The 17,743-nt window shown below is 34.9% G+C and overlaps 1 protein-coding gene across 2 annotated transcripts in view; it reads left to right on the plus strand.

The window, feature by feature from the left end:
• Positions 1–17,743, plus strand: part of COL19A1 (collagen type XIX alpha 1 chain) — a 310,139-nt gene that overhangs the window by 16,405 nt on the left and 275,991 nt on the right. For both annotated transcript variants that reach the window (XM_038554446.1, XM_038554445.1), the window contains exons 3-4: positions 5,541–5,615; positions 6,419–6,518. In XM_038554446.1, coding sequence (XP_038410374.1) covers positions 5,541–5,615; positions 6,419–6,518 — 175 coding nt within the window. The remainder of the gene's footprint in view (positions 1–5,540; positions 5,616–6,418; positions 6,519–17,743) is intronic.

A 17,743-nucleotide genomic window follows, 5' to 3' on the forward strand; every position in this document is an offset into this window, starting at 1 on the left:
TAAATCTGATCTAAGGCCAAAGTACTGAGTTCCCATCAAAAGTAATAACAACAGAAAATTGGAGTAAGGAAAAGTAGCAAATCCCAGCCTGGGGCACCTTGGTAGCTGAGTAGGGTAAACTCTCAGTCTTTGATTTCAGCTCAGGTCATGATCTTAGGGTTGTGAGACAGAGCCCTTCATTGAGCTCTATGCAGGGCTCTATGTGGAGCCTGCTTGAGATGCTCTCCTTCTCCCTCTCTGTTCCTCTCCTTCCCCACCCTAGAAAAAAACAACAAAACAAAACAAAGAAACAGACCAGATAAAAGGAGAGATGATAGAATGCCATTTCTTTTTCTTATGGTAAAACTTTGGGTTAACTGTCTAGATGGAATTGATTATAAACTTAGGCCCTAGACCATACGCAGAAAGCTTTTAAAATCAGTTTTCCATCAATCAGAAGGAAAAACTGTTACTCTGAAACTTGGCTTTAATTAATTGACACACATGAAACTCTTAAACTCAGAGTAGAAAGTATGCTATCATATAGAGAATTTTATTTTGTGTTTTTAGGACTTCCTCATGTTCAATACGGTACCATGGAACTGACAAATATACTTTGCAACTCCTAAATTTTTAAAATGAAGGAAAGTTTCACAAGTATTCAATAAAAATTACAACTCCTAACCAGGTATTCTTTGGAGGAACAGCTTTGTATTAAAACAACAACAACAACAACAACAACAGCAGCAAAAACACACAAGAAGCTATGAAGATTTTGTGACCTTTTGTGACTTTTCTGTTCAAATAACTGTGTTCTCATTTCTTTTTTTTTTTTTTTTTCTTGTTTGGTCACTTTTGCATATTATTTTTGTTATATTTTGGTCTGATGATCCTGAGGCAAATGCTGTATTATGAGTTTTGTCACTCAGAGTAAAGAAAAGTATTTTTCTTAATGCACGTTAGAAAAGAAAAGTGATAGGGGTATCTGGGTGGCTCAGTTGGTTAAGCCTCTGACTCTTGGTCTCATCTCAGGTCTTGATCTCCCAGTCATGGGTTCGAGTCCTGTGTTGGCCCCCATGCCCATAATCTACCCAAATCAAACCCAGCTTCCCTCCTTTCAGGAACCTTCTAACCAGGTGAGCTACCCAGGTCCTTCAAGGCAAATCAGATGGAGAGTGGGTCTGACAATCACCAACAACATCTTAGCAGGAATTGTCAGAAACCTTTGCATTTGGTTTTAAAAAGATCTGTCAATTAAGGGTTCCCAAGTAGTATCTCTTTTGTGGTGAAATTTAGTAATTACTTTTGAAACATTCCAGAGAGTCTTGGAAGTGTCACTGCTACAGTGATTCTCCTCTGGTCTACCTGATAAGATCTTGGATCTTGTCAGTAGTTCTTCAAGATATACACACATTTACTCAAAAAGTGTGCTTTAGTTTATATTAAAATCTATGTGTCAATACTCATAGAAGTTAACACATCCAACTTGTGATAGCCTTGTCTACTGCCTTGCCATTTGTATGCAGTGGATCCCTAAGACTTATGTATTCATATTGTTATTGTACCTTGAATCTTATCCCCAAACAATTAATGTTTAGTTTTCCTTTGTTTTGTTCAGATTTTTACAGTAAAGCACATGTTCTATATATACGAAGCTATATTTGATTTTCATAAACTAAAGACTTTAGTGGAGAATTACTTTCATGAATATTGCTGGAAATGTTGAATTCTGTTCATGTCAAAGTGATAGGTTTATTACTTTGACATCATCATATATTCATTAAGCCTTTGGAAGAATTTAAATAAGACATGTACTGTTTCCAACTTGGTGGTAGGCCAGGATACCTTTCATGATGAAAGCATCATAGTAGGAACTCCCTTTTTGCTGTCTTGAGATTTGTTTTGTCAATCACCTGTTGGGCTTGTCCTACCTACATTGTAGAGAATTTAAAGTTAACCTCATTTATAACTGCCATATTCAAAGTCATTATAAAAGTTCAATCAGAATTTCAGTTGTTTTGGAAGAATCATTGTTAGCTTATTTCCTACAGGATTCTGTTTCCTTCATGTTTTTTTTTTTTTTAAATTTTTATTTATTTATGATAGTCACAGAGAGAGAGAGAGAGAGAGGCAGAGAGAGAAGCAGGCTCCATGCACTGGGAGCCCAATGTGGGATTCGATCCCGGGTCTCCAGGATCGCGCCCTAGGCCGAAGGCAGGCGCCAAACCGCTGCGCCACCTAGGGATCCCTGTTTCCTTCATGTTAATGAAGCACTATACCCACTAAGGCTCAATAAATCTTAGATGCTCAGTCTAATGAATTTTTACATACACATTTATACATTTGTGTAGCTACTACTCAGATCAGGTTATAGAACATTTCCAGAACCCCAGAAGGCTTTCCTGTATCTACTTTCAGTTGACATCCCACCAAGGTAACTTGTACTGTAACCTATACTGTGACGTAAATTAGTTGTATAGTTTTTTGAACCTCAAATAAATGAGATTATTAACGTGTATTTTTTTGAGAATGCTATTCTTTCCACCTAATACTGCATCTGTGAGATTCACCCAGGTTGTTGCATGTGTCAGAAGTTTATTCTTTTTTATTGCTGTACAATTTTTCATTGTATATACCACAATTTATTCACTTACTCTCTTGTCAATGAACATTTGGATTATTTTCAGTTGTATACTGTTATGAGTAATGTTACAATGTATATTCTCTTCTGAAAGGGTACACTCATTTTTAATGCTCATTAAAGCATTAAATGGGCATTTCCTTGGAATTTCCAAGTCAGAGAGTTCATGTATATTTAGCTTTACTAAACCCTGTCAGTTTTCTAAAGTGGTTGCACTGATTTCCACTCCTACAAGCAATGTGGGAGAATTCTTTTGTTCCACATTCTCATCAAAACTTGGTGCTGTCAGTTTCTGAAGTTTTAGTCATTTAGCAGTATCTCATTGTTCATCTGCATTCCCTTGACTACTAGTGTTGTTGAACACTTTTTCACATGATGGTTGGCACTTTGGATCTGCACTTTTATGAAATGCTTAAACTTTTTGTGCCTGTTCAAGATAGAATTTTCAGTCTCTTTCTTACTGACTTGTGAGAGTTCTTTGTGTATTCTGATATATGATACATTATCGGATGTATGTATTGAAATAGTCTTTGGCTCCTTTTCACTCTTTTAATGTGGTCCTTTGATTTATAAGTATTTAATTTTAATGAAGTCCAATTTATCAGTCTTTTATAATAAGTGCTTTCTGTGTCCCTTTAAGAAATTTTTGCTTCCTGGAGTTCATGATGATCTTCTGTTTTTCTGTAGTGCTTTATTGTTTTACCTTTCATGTTAGGTCTAATGTCATCTCTAATTTATTTCTCTGTATGTTGTGAGGTAAGAGTCAAGGTTCAGTGTTTTCCTATGTGGAGATCCAGTTCACCCAGAAACATTTACTGGAAAGACCATCCTTTCCCCCACTGAATTACAGTGGCTCCTTTGAGGTCAAGATGAAGATCTGTTTTTGGACTCTGTTTCATTGACCTGTTCTATATGTGCACCAGTACCACAACCACATTATAAAAATTTCTGTTATCTAATGGTATAAGTTCTCCAGCTTTTTCTTCATTTTTGCCTTAACTACTTTGGTTTTTTGGAATTCCGTATAAATTTGAAAATCAGCTTGTCAGTCTCTCTCTCTCTCTCTCTCTCTCTCACACACACACACACGCACACACACACACACGCGCACACACACACACATGCACACCATTGGGATTTAAATTGGAACTGTACTGAATCTAGAGATAAAATTGAGAATTGACATCGTAACAATATTGAGTCTTCCAGTGTAAATACTTAGTTTATTGCTTCAATTATTTTAGGAATTCAGTCTCCCTTGGCAATGTTCTCTGGTTTTCAGTACAGAGATCTTGATGAGATGCGTGGCTTTTATCAAAATGACTATGAATTTAGATTTAAAAATTGATAATGTTTACAAAATATCCAATTTTACTCATCATTTCAGATCTGTAGTCATGTTAAGATCTCTGAGAGAGGAATTTCCAAAGTAGCTAAATAATCTCTAAAATTATTCAGTACTATAATTTCACATATGGGTATTACAACCTTTAAATCTGATTAAGTGATAGCGCTATTTAGAATCTGATTTATTCTTCTAGTTAAATATATTTAGATGATACCCCGTCAACACCCCTGAAGTTCATGATACATTTGTTAAATGAAGGGCTGATTTGCTGAGCAGTTTAATTTGGGAATCAGTACTTTCTACTTCCCATTGAGCAAGAGATTGAGTTTTAAGCAGTTTTGTCCCCTTTGTATTAAAAACTTTTAGGTCATTCAATCCAAACATGAATTTAGACCTGAAGAATGAATATCATTCTTGTATGATGCCAAAATAGTTAATTGATTATTTTAAGAATATCTGTACAGTTATACAGTTCCTTGGCATATTCTAAAATTTGGCTACATTTTTGTCTAAATTGACTATTACTTTCTCAGAACCTAGCTTGAATTTGATTTAAACATATCTCAGATAACTAAAAGTTAATGCATGTATTACATTACTGTATTAAGAAGTGGTAGTGTTGAATATGTACATTCATTGTTGAGTGGAGACTACTTTTATCTTTTATTTTTTTAAGTATCATTAGGTGCCCTAGCACATAACTAATACTTTCTTAATGATTTAATCCAATTTTTAAAATTATAGGCCACTTCTGCCTATATCTGCAAAGGCAGATATCTTTGCTTTTTAATTTTATTGTGATAACTTTCATGTGTATTGCTGCTTTAGTCAATTCAGGCTGTTCTAAGAATACCATAGGCTGGATGGCTTAACCTAAATTTATTTCACACAGTTCTAGAGGCTGGGAAGCTTGAGATCAGGGTTCCAGCATCCAGGTTCTGCTGTGGGACCTCTTCCTGGTTTTCTTATATGGTAAAAAGAGGAGGAGCTCCTTATACGGACAGAATTCCATCATGAGGGTTCTACTTGTATGTCCTCATCCAAATCGAATTACTGTCCAAAGTCCCTACCTCCAAATACCATTACATTGGGGATCAAAGCTTCAACATATGAATTTGGAGGGAGACATTCAGTCCATAACAGTCCCCTTTTGATTTAAAGTTCAGTATCACCTGGCAAGAAAACCTGAATCAAATTTTTTTTTCAAAAATAGTAGCCATTTGTTTTAATATTAGAATATATTTTGAATGTGAAAATGTAATGATGTTAAAGCTAGATAATTTCATAATGTAAAAAATGTATAGCAATTAGAAAGTTAGAATAGTAGTAGTACTACTACTACTACTACTACTAATAATAATAATAGATTACACAAGCATTAACTCTGTACCAGGCATATGTAATCCTCACAAACATACTGTGAGGTGAGTAATCTTATCCTCAATCTATAGAAATTTAGTGAAATGGTTTATTATTTTCATTTTAAGTTTCTAATTGTATTGTCTGATTCAAAGTTATTTGAATTGATTAAAACATTCAGTGTACACCTTCATTTTTTTTTTTTTTAAATAGAAAAACAGTGTCCTGTACTGAGAACAGAGGGACATCAGTTTTCACAGGACAACAGAGCTAAACTTGAAGTTTCAGGTAAGCATCATAATCCTTTGGAAAGAAGCATTTTGTTTGAAGTTTTTACCGTATGTGTATTATATCACAAGCGATGCTTTGACATTGTGATTTAAGATAACATCAATATGAGAAATTAAAAATAAATAAGATAAATGATGTAGAAAATGTGTTAAGAGCAGAGTACTATATTAACTAAGGACAACTCAGCCTCTTGGAGAAAAAAATTATAAAAGTTGTATCCATTGTAGAAACTTTGAAAGAGGAAAAGAAAATTTATGAGAAAAATCTTACTACCTAAAGACAGCCATGATTCTCATTTTTGGTGTAATATTCCTATCTTTCTTTCTCTGTCTTTGTCTCCTCCCAACACACATATAATCATAATATGTATATTGAATTTCAAATCAAAGCATTTTCGCACATCAACATATATTCCTCTAAGGTATGATTTTTTTAAAAAACAAGACTACTTAAATTTCTGTTGAATTGCTGTAATATTTTTTACTTAACTAACTTTCTGTCTTTAGACATCAGAAATGCTACAACAAACTGCCCTAATTACTTTCTTAGGATAATTCCTAGGTCAAAGAAAATTAAAATTTGAGTCTTTCAAAATGTATTTCATCCTCCTGTATACATCCTAAAAAGAAGAAAAATTAAATCAAGAAATTTTGCTGATCCCAAAAAACAGGATTTTATTTGAAATAAACCAGTCTAAGATAAGGAAAACCAAAAAAGTCCCATTTAAAGATATCAATATCTTTGTGAGTTTTGTAATTTAACAAAAACTACTGGATTACATCATTTATCACATTTTATAGGTTTTGACCTAGGAGAGAGCTTTTCTCTGAGACGTGCATTTTGTGAAGGTGATAAAACCTGTTTCAAACTGGGAAGTGCATTTCTTATTAGAGATACCATGTAAGTAAAATAATAATTTTTCTTTACATTTTAATAATGCTACACAAACTCTTTTCTAAGGAAGCTCCAAAATTTGTTTAAAGGATAATTTTCTCAATGGTGTCATACTTACTTGAATGCTGCGGTAAGTGAGCTGTTTATATATTCATTGTTATTAATCATCTTTGCAACGTGATCTTATTCTATGGTATAAATGCCATTCACCAAAGATACAGGCATAATCTTTATATAGTAATTAAGTAATAGAAATTAATAATAATTAAATCCATTTTGAAGAAGTATTATGTTTAAAATAGATATAACCAAGGAAGAATTTCAAATGCGAACTTTAAAACATAAGACACAATGTAGATTTAGAGACAAAAGATTGATATTTATTGAAATCATTTCTGCATTTAGTATGCTTCATAATAAATTAAAACAAAGGAAATAGCCCTTAGGTATTCCTCTTCTATATTGTATAGAATGCATAATAACATAATGATATCAGCATAAGATGGTCTTGATACACATTTCATTTCAAAATTAATTTACCAAAGTTTTCCTTTGTTATCTTTATTATTTGTTTTCTACTGATAAACCTGAGATTTAAAAAAAAGAAAGTATCACATGCCATTAAATACTGACAATTGATCTGCCACTTTACAGGGCAATAATACTTCCCCATATGGTCCACATGTAATTGGAAGATGGATATATAAATATTCAGAAAGCTTGAGTCATCTGGAAAGCAGATAGAGCATATACATTCTTGATATTAATATTTGAGTCCAAGATGAACATTCTGTTTTATGAATATACTGCAGTGAAAAAGCATTAAAACTTTGGTTTAATACCTAACACAGATGTTTTTGTGTGAAAACATATATGGATATTTTCACTTCTTAATGAGTAGCCTAATATTTAAGTTACCAGATAGGGTTGTTGAGAGTCTTCACATTTGAATTCGCAAAGGTAATTAATCATCTTGTTGCCTATCCTCAGAAGCTCTGTGTAAACTAGTTCCCTAGCTCACTTTTTCCTTGAGAAAATGTTCTTTTAAATCTATTTTGTGATACTTTAGGTGCTTTTAGTTTAATGGTGTGGTTCCTTAAAAGTAAACTGCTCATTAATTGGTAAGAAATAAGAGTGTTATGAAAGCAATCTGATACTGGGGGATAGAATGGGTGATGGAAGAGGTGAGGAATTTCGGCAGATAGGACGGTACAGACTTGTGCTGCTGGGGGCGGCTTTTAGGTGGCTTTGTATGTAGGCATCGAACCTTCAGGGTACAACAGTTCTGTGTTTAAAGATGTGAATACCCAAAGAAAAGTCATTATGTCTTAAAAAAAAGAAAAAGGAAAAGAAAAGGGGCACCTTGGTGGCTCAGTGGTTGAGCATCTGCCTTTGGCTCAGGTTGTGATCCCTGGGTCCTGGGATCAAGTTCCGCACCAGGCTTTCTGCAGGGAGCCTTCTTCTATCTCTGCCTATGTCTCTGCTTCTTTCTCTGTGTGTCTCTCATGAATAAATACATAAAATATTTAAAAAAAAGAAAAGTCAACATGTATCTCATCTATATCATATATACAGAGATTTAGATTTAGTTTTTTAACTAGTAGGAGATAAATTAAAGAATTTAAGAAAGGTAATAAAATTTGTCCCAAAAAATTAAGGTGGATTTTCTCTCTGCCTTCTTCCTGACAATTTAAACCCCTGTAATTCTGTCCAGGTGGCTAAAGGATTGGTGGGAAAACTTTTAAAAATTCACTAGAACTTAACATGAGAAGATTTGACTAATTTTAAGTAGTAACATTGGCAATCTTGCTGCCCCTTTGAATATGCGTAATAATAGATATTAGCCAAGACCTGCCACTTATTTTCCGACTTTTAGCTCTAAATCATTGCATGATCCCTGGGCTCTCAATGTAAGTAAATTCCCTGGCTCTGCAGGGCAGAACCTGGTACTTCTACTACAGGAAACTGGAGGGTATCTGGTTAAGCTGACTAGCCAGTGTCAAGTAGCTTGGCTCATCTCCATTTACATTTCACTCATTAAGCCAAGTATGCTAGGGTGCTTCTCTTGCATGATGCCATTTTGATTTTTCAGTGAGTCTGGAGTAAAGTTGCAGCTATTTATGTTTGTAAATAAGCTGCCTTGCAGAATTAGTATGGGGAAAGGCACATGCCATTTTACACGGAAAATGAGGATTCTTTCTGTACCTGAGCTTATTTTTAGAGTTTTGTCATCCTCCAGGTGAGATTCATAAGGGGAGAATTTAATAAGCCTATTGGTCAGATACTTTTGGGCATCCTCCTTGCCTTGAGCCTGGCTTAACATGGGAATCTCAAGGGCTACTCTTGCAGAGGCCCTTCAGATAACATTATTTTACACTTAAAGGTGACACATGCTTTAGGAACATCGAAGGGGCTTTATATTTGGTTTTACCTTAAATTTGTTCATTTCTTCAGTAGTCCTTGGGAGAGCAAATGAAAATATTTGCTAAAAGATTCTAAGTGGTCAGGGTTCCTGGGTGGCCCAGTCAGTTAAGCATCTGCCTTGGGCTCAGGTAATGATTCCAGGGGATTCCTGGATGGAGCTCAAGGTCAGGCTCCAGGCCTGAACCTGGCTCCCTACTCAGCAGGGAGTCTGTTTCTCCCTCTGCCTCTCCCTTCATCTCGTGCTTGTTCTCTCTCTCTCTCCCTCTCAAATAAATGAATAAAATACTTTAAAAAAAGACTCTGGGTAGCATGCTACCTAGTTTTTTTGGAATTATCTTTTAGAGGAGATTTCCTTGGCTTCTGGTATCTTCAAATATCCCTGGTTGTACAAAAGAAATAGTTCATTATTTCTATATATATTGAGAGCTATATCCCAGATGTTCATACTCTGATTATCTTTAAATTGTGTTTTGGCAATTATTAGGCAAAGTGGTGAAGTTTTGATAGAAAATATACACAAAACATGCACCTACTATGGAGCACCTCATTTTCTTGGGATCATATAGTTCTTAATCTTTCTTTAGTTGCTTCTTTAAAAAAATTTTTAAATAAAAATGTCTCTAATAACAAAATAAAAAGTCTTGGTAGTTGAATATTTTAGAAGAGCCGCTAAATGTAGAATTCTCATGTACTGTTGATTCTGAAGGGGCAATACTCCCTTTTTTGACTCGCCAATGGGTAAATAATTTGATTTCAAATATAGCAGGAAAGTCAATTTCCTGATTTATTATTGAATCCAAGGATGGTAAAGAGCCTTATTTCTTAGGTTCTGTGACTGGTAGCCAGTGGCTCTCTGCAGTACTGTGTTGAGAAGGATTCTGAGGCCATATTAGGTTCAGCAGATTAGAATGCTGTGACCCAATAGCAGAAAGAGGGGAGATGGGAGTGCTTATGTGTGTTTCCAGTCGGTAGTCTCTCTGATTTAGGATTATTCCTATGAGCTGGTGTCTTTTGCAACTGAAATAGTTCCTAAGAATGAGGGGAAATGAGCTATGTGTGAAAAAAATAATCAACAGAGATTAACTTTAATAAGCTTTTATGAGCTTGGATAGTATAGCTAGACACAGTAGCATAATTGACAGATAGGGTCCCCTTAGCTTTTGTTACAAATAAATAAATCTCCAGTGAAGAGGAATCTCTCTATTTCTCTCTCTCTCTCTCTCTCTCTCTCTCTCATTATATTGGTGGTTGCTTTCTGGAAGTAAGGGCTATTTAGTTTCACAGCTTTACATGGAAAAAAGAGAGCTAGGAGGAGCTATTTTCACTTGCATTTTGTGTTTTTTAAAAACATAATAACCCTCCAAATGTAATAATACATTTGTAAGATGGGTAGTGTTTTTTAAGAGTTGTTCAAGTTCTCTGAACCTTAACAGTTCCCTTGGAAATAATCCTAAATATAAGGAAAGCTGCTTTGTATATTGTAGCATGATCTATCCTTGTCTGTACTAGTGCTAAAAGATTCACCCTATGTGCATGTCTTTTCTACATGGAGCTTTACATTACTTCCAGATTTTTTATCATTATAAATAACTCCACAACATCGAGGAAAGTTGTTTTTCTCTGCGTTTAAAATTATTTCCATAGGATTGATTTTTACAGTGAAATTACTAGTTCATTTTTAGACATCTTGATATATACTTCTAATTATGTTTTATCATTGTTTTATCCTTCTATTTGGTATAATATCCAGTATCTTCAGTAGCGTTAGACATTATCATTTAAAAATTTTGTCATTAAGTTTGTTGTTTCAACTAAAGTCTTGTAGCAATTACAAATAAAAGCTGTAGCTTACTATATAAGTATTGGGGTTCCTAAAATGTTTCTGTTCCACTGAAGGGTAAATAAGAGGTAACATTCAATAAATCACCATAGTGAATGCAGGGTAGTATAGAGCTCACCCTTTTTATTCAATAATCACTTGGTGAGCTCACTATGGACTGAGTACTTTCCTAGGCTCTGGGATTACAATGGTAAAAGAATGTGGGCCTAGTCTTACCTTCTGGAACCTGCTGGAAAGACACATGATGCCTTGACCAAGAAAACTGAGATGTGTTGCCTTCTATCATCAAGCATTGGCCATGGGACTCAGTGCAACACCTTCTCTCATAAAAACTCAACTTCCTTTAGCATCCCACACAAGGCTGATTTTCAATCTTTCTCTCATAAGGGCTGGCTTTCTAATCTATCTTTCATTTTATTGCTCTTCTTTGGGGTCTCTCCAAGTTCTCAAAAACAGTGAAACTCTGTGGCTCAAAACAACGTTTAGAACTCTGATACTTAAAGCTTCTAATTTTAGGAGGATTACTTCACAATTCTATTAAACTATAGAGAATGACTATTTATGCACCCCTTGGGTTTTTATAAGGCCATCTCATCATTTTGTAGATAATAAGTTTGCCATGTAAGGAAAAGTGACTTAATTAAAAAGTTGTCCAGCTGTTTATAAGAGATTGAATGACTGTTAGACATAATTCTTGTGTCATCACTGTATTTCCTTAATTATAGTTTTCTATACCAAAAATATGAGGTAAATTAATAAGTCATATATTCTTAAGATGGAAAAAAACAAGCCTGATAGGCTTACAATTACTGAATTCTTTAAATACTACAATATAGCCAAATTATGTATATTAGATAGAACAGAATTTTAAGAGCATGATTATATAGATTTTCAGATTGCATGGAAATATTTATATTTCTATAACAAGAATCAATCACAAGGATCGATGTTATTTTTTTTCTAAAAAATTTAGGGATGTTGATACATTCCAATAACAAATTGCTTTTTTTTTTTTTTTTTTTTTTTACAAATTGCTTTGTATAGAAATGGCTACTAAAATGTAATATAATATGAAATATTATTAGTTTAGTATTTCCATTTATCAGTTTTGGAAATATTTAATATTATTAAATTTAAATAAGTTGTGATTTTTCTCCTTCAGATTTCATGTAATTCAGTAGTGCTTGGGGAAAGGTAAAGCGTATCAGTAATTGATCATATGTGTAAAGATTCTACAATATTTATATCTGCTTTATTTTATTTTTGTTTTGTTTCGTTTATTTTATTTCAGAAAGAACATGAGGTCTACCCTCTTAACACATTTTTAAGTGTACAATATATTATGATTATTGACTATAGGTACAGTGTGATACAGGATGTCCTTGGGGCTTATTTCCTATTTTATTATGGCTAATTGCATGAAATTATCTTATCTTAAAATCTCCTTATGCCAGTTACCTTGAAAGTAGTGAGGCACCAGTTAAATATATGACTTAGGAGTCATAATAATGCAAATGTTATCATAAAGTAAAAAAACTAAGGTATTTGGTAATTATTCAGACCAATTTGATAGGCGTTGATTAATCTACTACTGTTATGTTATATATTTGATTTTTCTTCTTTCTTCACACATCTTTTTATACAATAAATCAAACCTTATAAGAGATAGCAGAGCTTTTACTTGGGTGGGGATTGTAAGTATGTATCTGTGGAGTGTGCACTGCAGGTTTTCAGAGTATAGAAAAGAAAGAAGGCATAAAGGCATATACTTCAAGTCATCGTTAATCTTATTTGACTCATAAAAATGCGATGAGGATTAATTAGTTATTAACCTTAGGTGGTTGCAAATGTATTGCTTTTATAATGGCTATAAACCCAAATTTAAGCATGATTTTAAATTTATAAATTGGCCAGAGAATTGACTGTAGTAATGCATGATATTTTGTTATGCTAGTACTTAAGAACTTTATAAGGACTTGACAGGCTTTTTGTAGATTTACCAGATTCTATGTTTCATAAAATAGCATTGGATAGTCTAATCCCCATTCTCAGACACAGAATCAGATAGTGAGATAAAATTTTAATTTCAATGATAAACTTTGAAATGTATGTCAATCAAGAAAGAATAATTGTGTTAGCTAATAAACTATTAATTTATTATCATTTCAATTCCTTCAACTTAACCATGAAGGGTGATCAGGAAATAAGCAAGGTAGCCAAAAGCTGATTATAGTATTTTATGTGACTCATATAAGCTTGGAATACCTTATCTATTGCCTCATTTTAGTTAACACTTGTATGTCCTCAAATACATGTATTCCAGGTTAGGTGAAATATTTATAATTTTAAGCTGAATAATATATTCAAATAATTGACTTTAATAATTCCTCTCCCCATGGCTATATCCATGTAATTTAGCAGCAATCACAACGAAGGTCAGTGAAAATTTCAGTTCAGATGGACACACATGGTAGTGCCGTATAGAATGAACATCTGGTTGGTTGAATACAAGATTGAATTGGCCAGATGTTTTGTACCGAAGGTATTCCTCCTATTTGAACCATCTCAACTTTTTCTAGTTGAGAATTTCCCTGTGTCAGCTGTCTTCTCTAGAGGCGACCCTTCTGTTAACCCTGAAGTTTAACCCCTTCACTTGTGCTCTTAATCTTCTCCCTGCCAGCCTCCTCTAATACCTTGATCCACCCACGATCCCTTTTGCTCTTCTGTTTTCAGTGTCCCTCTCCAAAGTATCCTGGCCTCTTAGTCTACAAGTATATACTTAATCCTTTTCTGTTCTAGAAACATTTTCCTTTGGCAGTCCCTTTTACTCCCAGACTTCCCAAAGGAATAATGTTACTGACCACTTTGCTTCCTCACACATCTGTTAACCCCCTTGTGTCTCACCAGGACTTCTTGGACACTTCTAAAATTTCTTTCAAAGTTACCGGTGACCACTGTCCTGTCTCAAATGCCCCTGACCTAAGTCTTTCTCTACACAGACTTTCTGTACCTGTTTCTCTCTACCTGTCATATTCTGCCCATCATTTTTGCCAATTTGAATCTTATATATCCTAGAAAGTTTAGTACACACCCTACCTTTTAAATACAGCCCTCACTTAAATCGTCATGCAAAATTGCTTCCTCTTTTGGTGGTTCAATATCGTTTTCATGTAATGCTGATCTCATTCTGGCTCAGATAATCTAAATGTTCCCAGGACTCATTAATATTGGGTTCAAATGGTGTCATATTAACATCAGTGCCTAAATTGTGATGGTTTCTACTTTCTACCTGCATAACTGTAGAACCAGACCCTCTTAAAAACAACTATTGTTACCTTGGGAAGCCCCAACTGTGTTGCACATGTGCTCATGTTCAGAAGAAAGTACACTCTTGTCCTGGTGTTCTAATCTCCTTGTTTTATGCATGTCACCTTGCTTTTGTTGGGAGTCCTTTCCATGAAAATGCCATTCCATGGGTCCTAGTCAACTTCTATTCGTAGCTGTTCATCCTCAGCTCTTAGGTACCAGAGTTGCTTTGTGGCTACAACTGAGTAGGGTATGTGTATATGCACTGGGGGCTGAAGGTATGGGTTCAATGACCATCTCTCTAACTGTCCCCCAGACCTCAAGGTTGTGCCCAAGGCACAGACCCTCACAGTGTATTTAACAAATATAAGCCAATCCACTCTTGGCACTCTTTTTTTCAGGCACTCAAAAGCTCATAGATAGGGACTAGGCATTTTAGGTATTTCACTTCTATCTCTCTTCTAATTTACCCATGATAAGAATTTAAAATTCCCTTTGTTTATGAGGTATACAGAAAACAATTATTTTATAATATGCTGTCCCTATTATTTCTCAGTTCAGCTTTGATGGCAGTGAAAGAAGAAATTCTAATAAAGTATTTTATTTGCTTCCCAAATGATGCAGAAGACTCACTAGGTGCCAGGCACTGAGGATTTAAGGATAAATAAAGACGTGGTGCTTGGCGTTGAGTTATTTCTGTCTGGGAAGATAGATATGTTGACATTTAGCTATTATGGAATATAGTAGCAATCTTTAAATGTATGTATATAGATGAAGATGATGAACAGGTGAACAGATGAAGCCATTTTGAAAGAACGAGGGAAGGCTGCACAAAAGATGTGAAAAATAGAGGCTGGAAGGATAAGTGCAGATTTGCCAGGTGAGCCAGGGGGCCAATGTAGTTAGAGGAAGTATCATTTAAAGGTCAAGGCAGTTTGAAGAATGATGAGAAATCCCATGTGATAGTGAACACAGTTGGTGGGAATGTCTGCAGGGTGGAGGAGGCTGAAAACGGAGGCTGAGGTGCTGTTCTGAGTGGACTTACGTACCAGGCTAAGGAGTTTGAACTTTACATGAAAAATAAAGTGAAAGGTAAAGGATTTTTAAGATCTGAAGAGAAACCACAGTATATCAATTAGACCTCAATAAAGCTGTTTAAAATAAAGTGGAGGTATTAGAGCAATAGCATTACATTCTAGGAAATGAACAAACAAATAGCTGAATATATGCCACCCGGAAAATCACAGTTTTCAGTTAGATCCAAATGATCCTGAGGCAGAAGCCAAGCCCCCAGACTCAGGACCACTTGGGGGTGAGGTTTGAGCCAGGACTTATTTTCTTTTTTGGGTGGAGACATCTGAAAAATTAGCCTTCCAAGCCTTTATGAAGAGCAGCTTCTCTAGTCTACCCTTGATTTTTGTTATCTGAGTGTCATGTAGTAGAAGGGCTTGTTTTCAATGGGAAGTCATTTACAATGTCCCAATGAACAAGTGCTAATCATGACAGACATTGGATTATCAGAGAGTCATTCACCCAAGCTTTGCTTTCCCATTAATAATCTGTCTGAATTCCCTTAGCAAGCAAGCACAAAAAGACTAAGAGTTCAGAAGCTGTGGCTGTGGAACTTAAACATCACCACCCAGCTTGTGGGGAAGGCATTTCAGACAAACCTTCCAGGCCCTGCTAGCCAAATTGCTTGTAACGTGACAGGTGATGGTGGGTGTCAGCTGGGAAAGAAATGACTTACTATAAACTCCAAGCATCTCTCACTTCACTCTCAGGAAATGTAACTTGTATCATATTTCTCTTCCTGGAAGACATTCAGCAAGTCAAAGGCCCCATTGATACTTGTAAATACGGAAGTTCTTCATAAACTCTGCCTCATGCTTATTTAGAATGGAAGAATTAATTTGGAAGCCAGTTCTTGATATTTAAAAATAGATTTTTTCCATTTAGCTATTTCATTTTAAAAGCAAAAAAGTAAATAAATGTTGGTCTTGCTAAATGTGATCTGGAAAACTCACTTCATCCCTACCAAAATAGCACTTTTAAAAAAAGGGCTTTGCTTCAAGCTTTGTGCTATGAGCTAGTTGAAGAATTACCTCTGGAACTGTGGTAATTAGTAACTAAATTTTTAAAACACTTTGCTATCCAAGTGTGTATGATGCTTGATTTTTGGAACACCATATATAAAATGAAATTTCTCTAGAATAATTATGTCCTCTTTCTAGTTTATGAGCACTGAAATTATAAAAGTTTGTTACTCTTCATTTTACATTTCACTTCTTGCCTCATATTACTTATTATTTAGTTAGGTAAAAGAACAAAAAAGAAACTGGCAGTCACATTTTTTTCTTTCTAATCCCCTCTTGTTCTGCAGTTTAGTTTTGTCCTTTATTTTTTCCATACATGAGACAGAGATGTCAGTTCCCATATTACAAACTATGGTCCTTCTAGGAATACTGAACAAATACATCAAATTGAACTTGCTGTACAATAAAACTACCAATTAATATACAAAGAAGTAAATAAATTTATGAGCTTCATTATGGTCTTTATTTTTCTTGATAACAAACCATTAGAGCTTAGTCATGGAAAATAAATGAGATCTACTCCCCGATTCCATCTCCCCACAAAATAACTTTATCAATAAATATTTGCATGTACTTTAAAAGAGTGAATTATTTTTTAAGTTTTATGATTTTTTCATGCCTGCAGTGCTCCCCATCTGGAAGGGAGTTTGAAAAAGCAGAGTTTATCCAGTTAGGGTATTTCTTATTGGTTTCTCATTAATTGGACAGCCAGAAATGCCTATTATTTGTTCAGCTGACATCCTTCTGTCCCTGAGAGACCAGACACTTCAACTTTATTAAGTTAACTTTGTGTATAGCTATGTTTGGCATTGATTTCACACCTCAAGGGATGAATGGGAAAGAAACTTACACTGATCCCCATGCCAAGAAAGCATTAATGTAGCATCTGTGCTAAGGGTTCTTTTTCCATAATCATTTGAAATAGTCACATTTGTCATCATTATTTTTTTTTTATTGGTGTCATCATTATTTTTACACTTTAAGGAATTACTCATCTTTTTTTTTTTAATTTATTTTTTATTGGTGTTCAATTTACTAACATACAGAATAACCCCCAGTGCCCGTCACCCATTCACTCCCACCCCCCGCCCTCCTCCCCTTCCACCACCCCTAGTTCGTTTCCCAGAGTTAGCAGTCTTTACGTTCTGTCTCCCTTTCTGATATTTCCCACACATTTCTTCTCCCTCCCCTTATATTCCCTTTCACTATTATTTATATTCCCCAAATGAATGAGAACATATAATGTTTGTCCTTCTCCGACCGACTTACTTCACTCAGCATAATACCCTCCAGTTCCATCCATGTTGAAGCAAATGGTGGGTATTTGTCATTTCTAATAGCTGAGTAATATTCCATTGTATACATAAACCACATCTTCTTTATCCATTCATCTTTCGTTGGACACCGAGGCTCCTTCCACAGTTTGGCTATCGTGGCCATTGCTGCTATAAACATCGGGGTGCAGGTGTCCCGGCGTTTCATTGCATCTGTATCTTTGGGGTAAATCCCCAACAGTGCAATTGCTGGGTCGTAGGGCAGGTCTGTTTTTACCTCTTTGAGGAACCTCC

This window comes from Canis lupus, chromosome 12 (assembly GCF_011100685.1).
Source record: "Canis lupus familiaris isolate Mischka breed German Shepherd chromosome 12, alternate assembly UU_Cfam_GSD_1.0, whole genome shotgun sequence".
Lineage (NCBI taxonomy): Eukaryota > Metazoa > Chordata > Mammalia > Carnivora > Canidae > Canis > Canis lupus.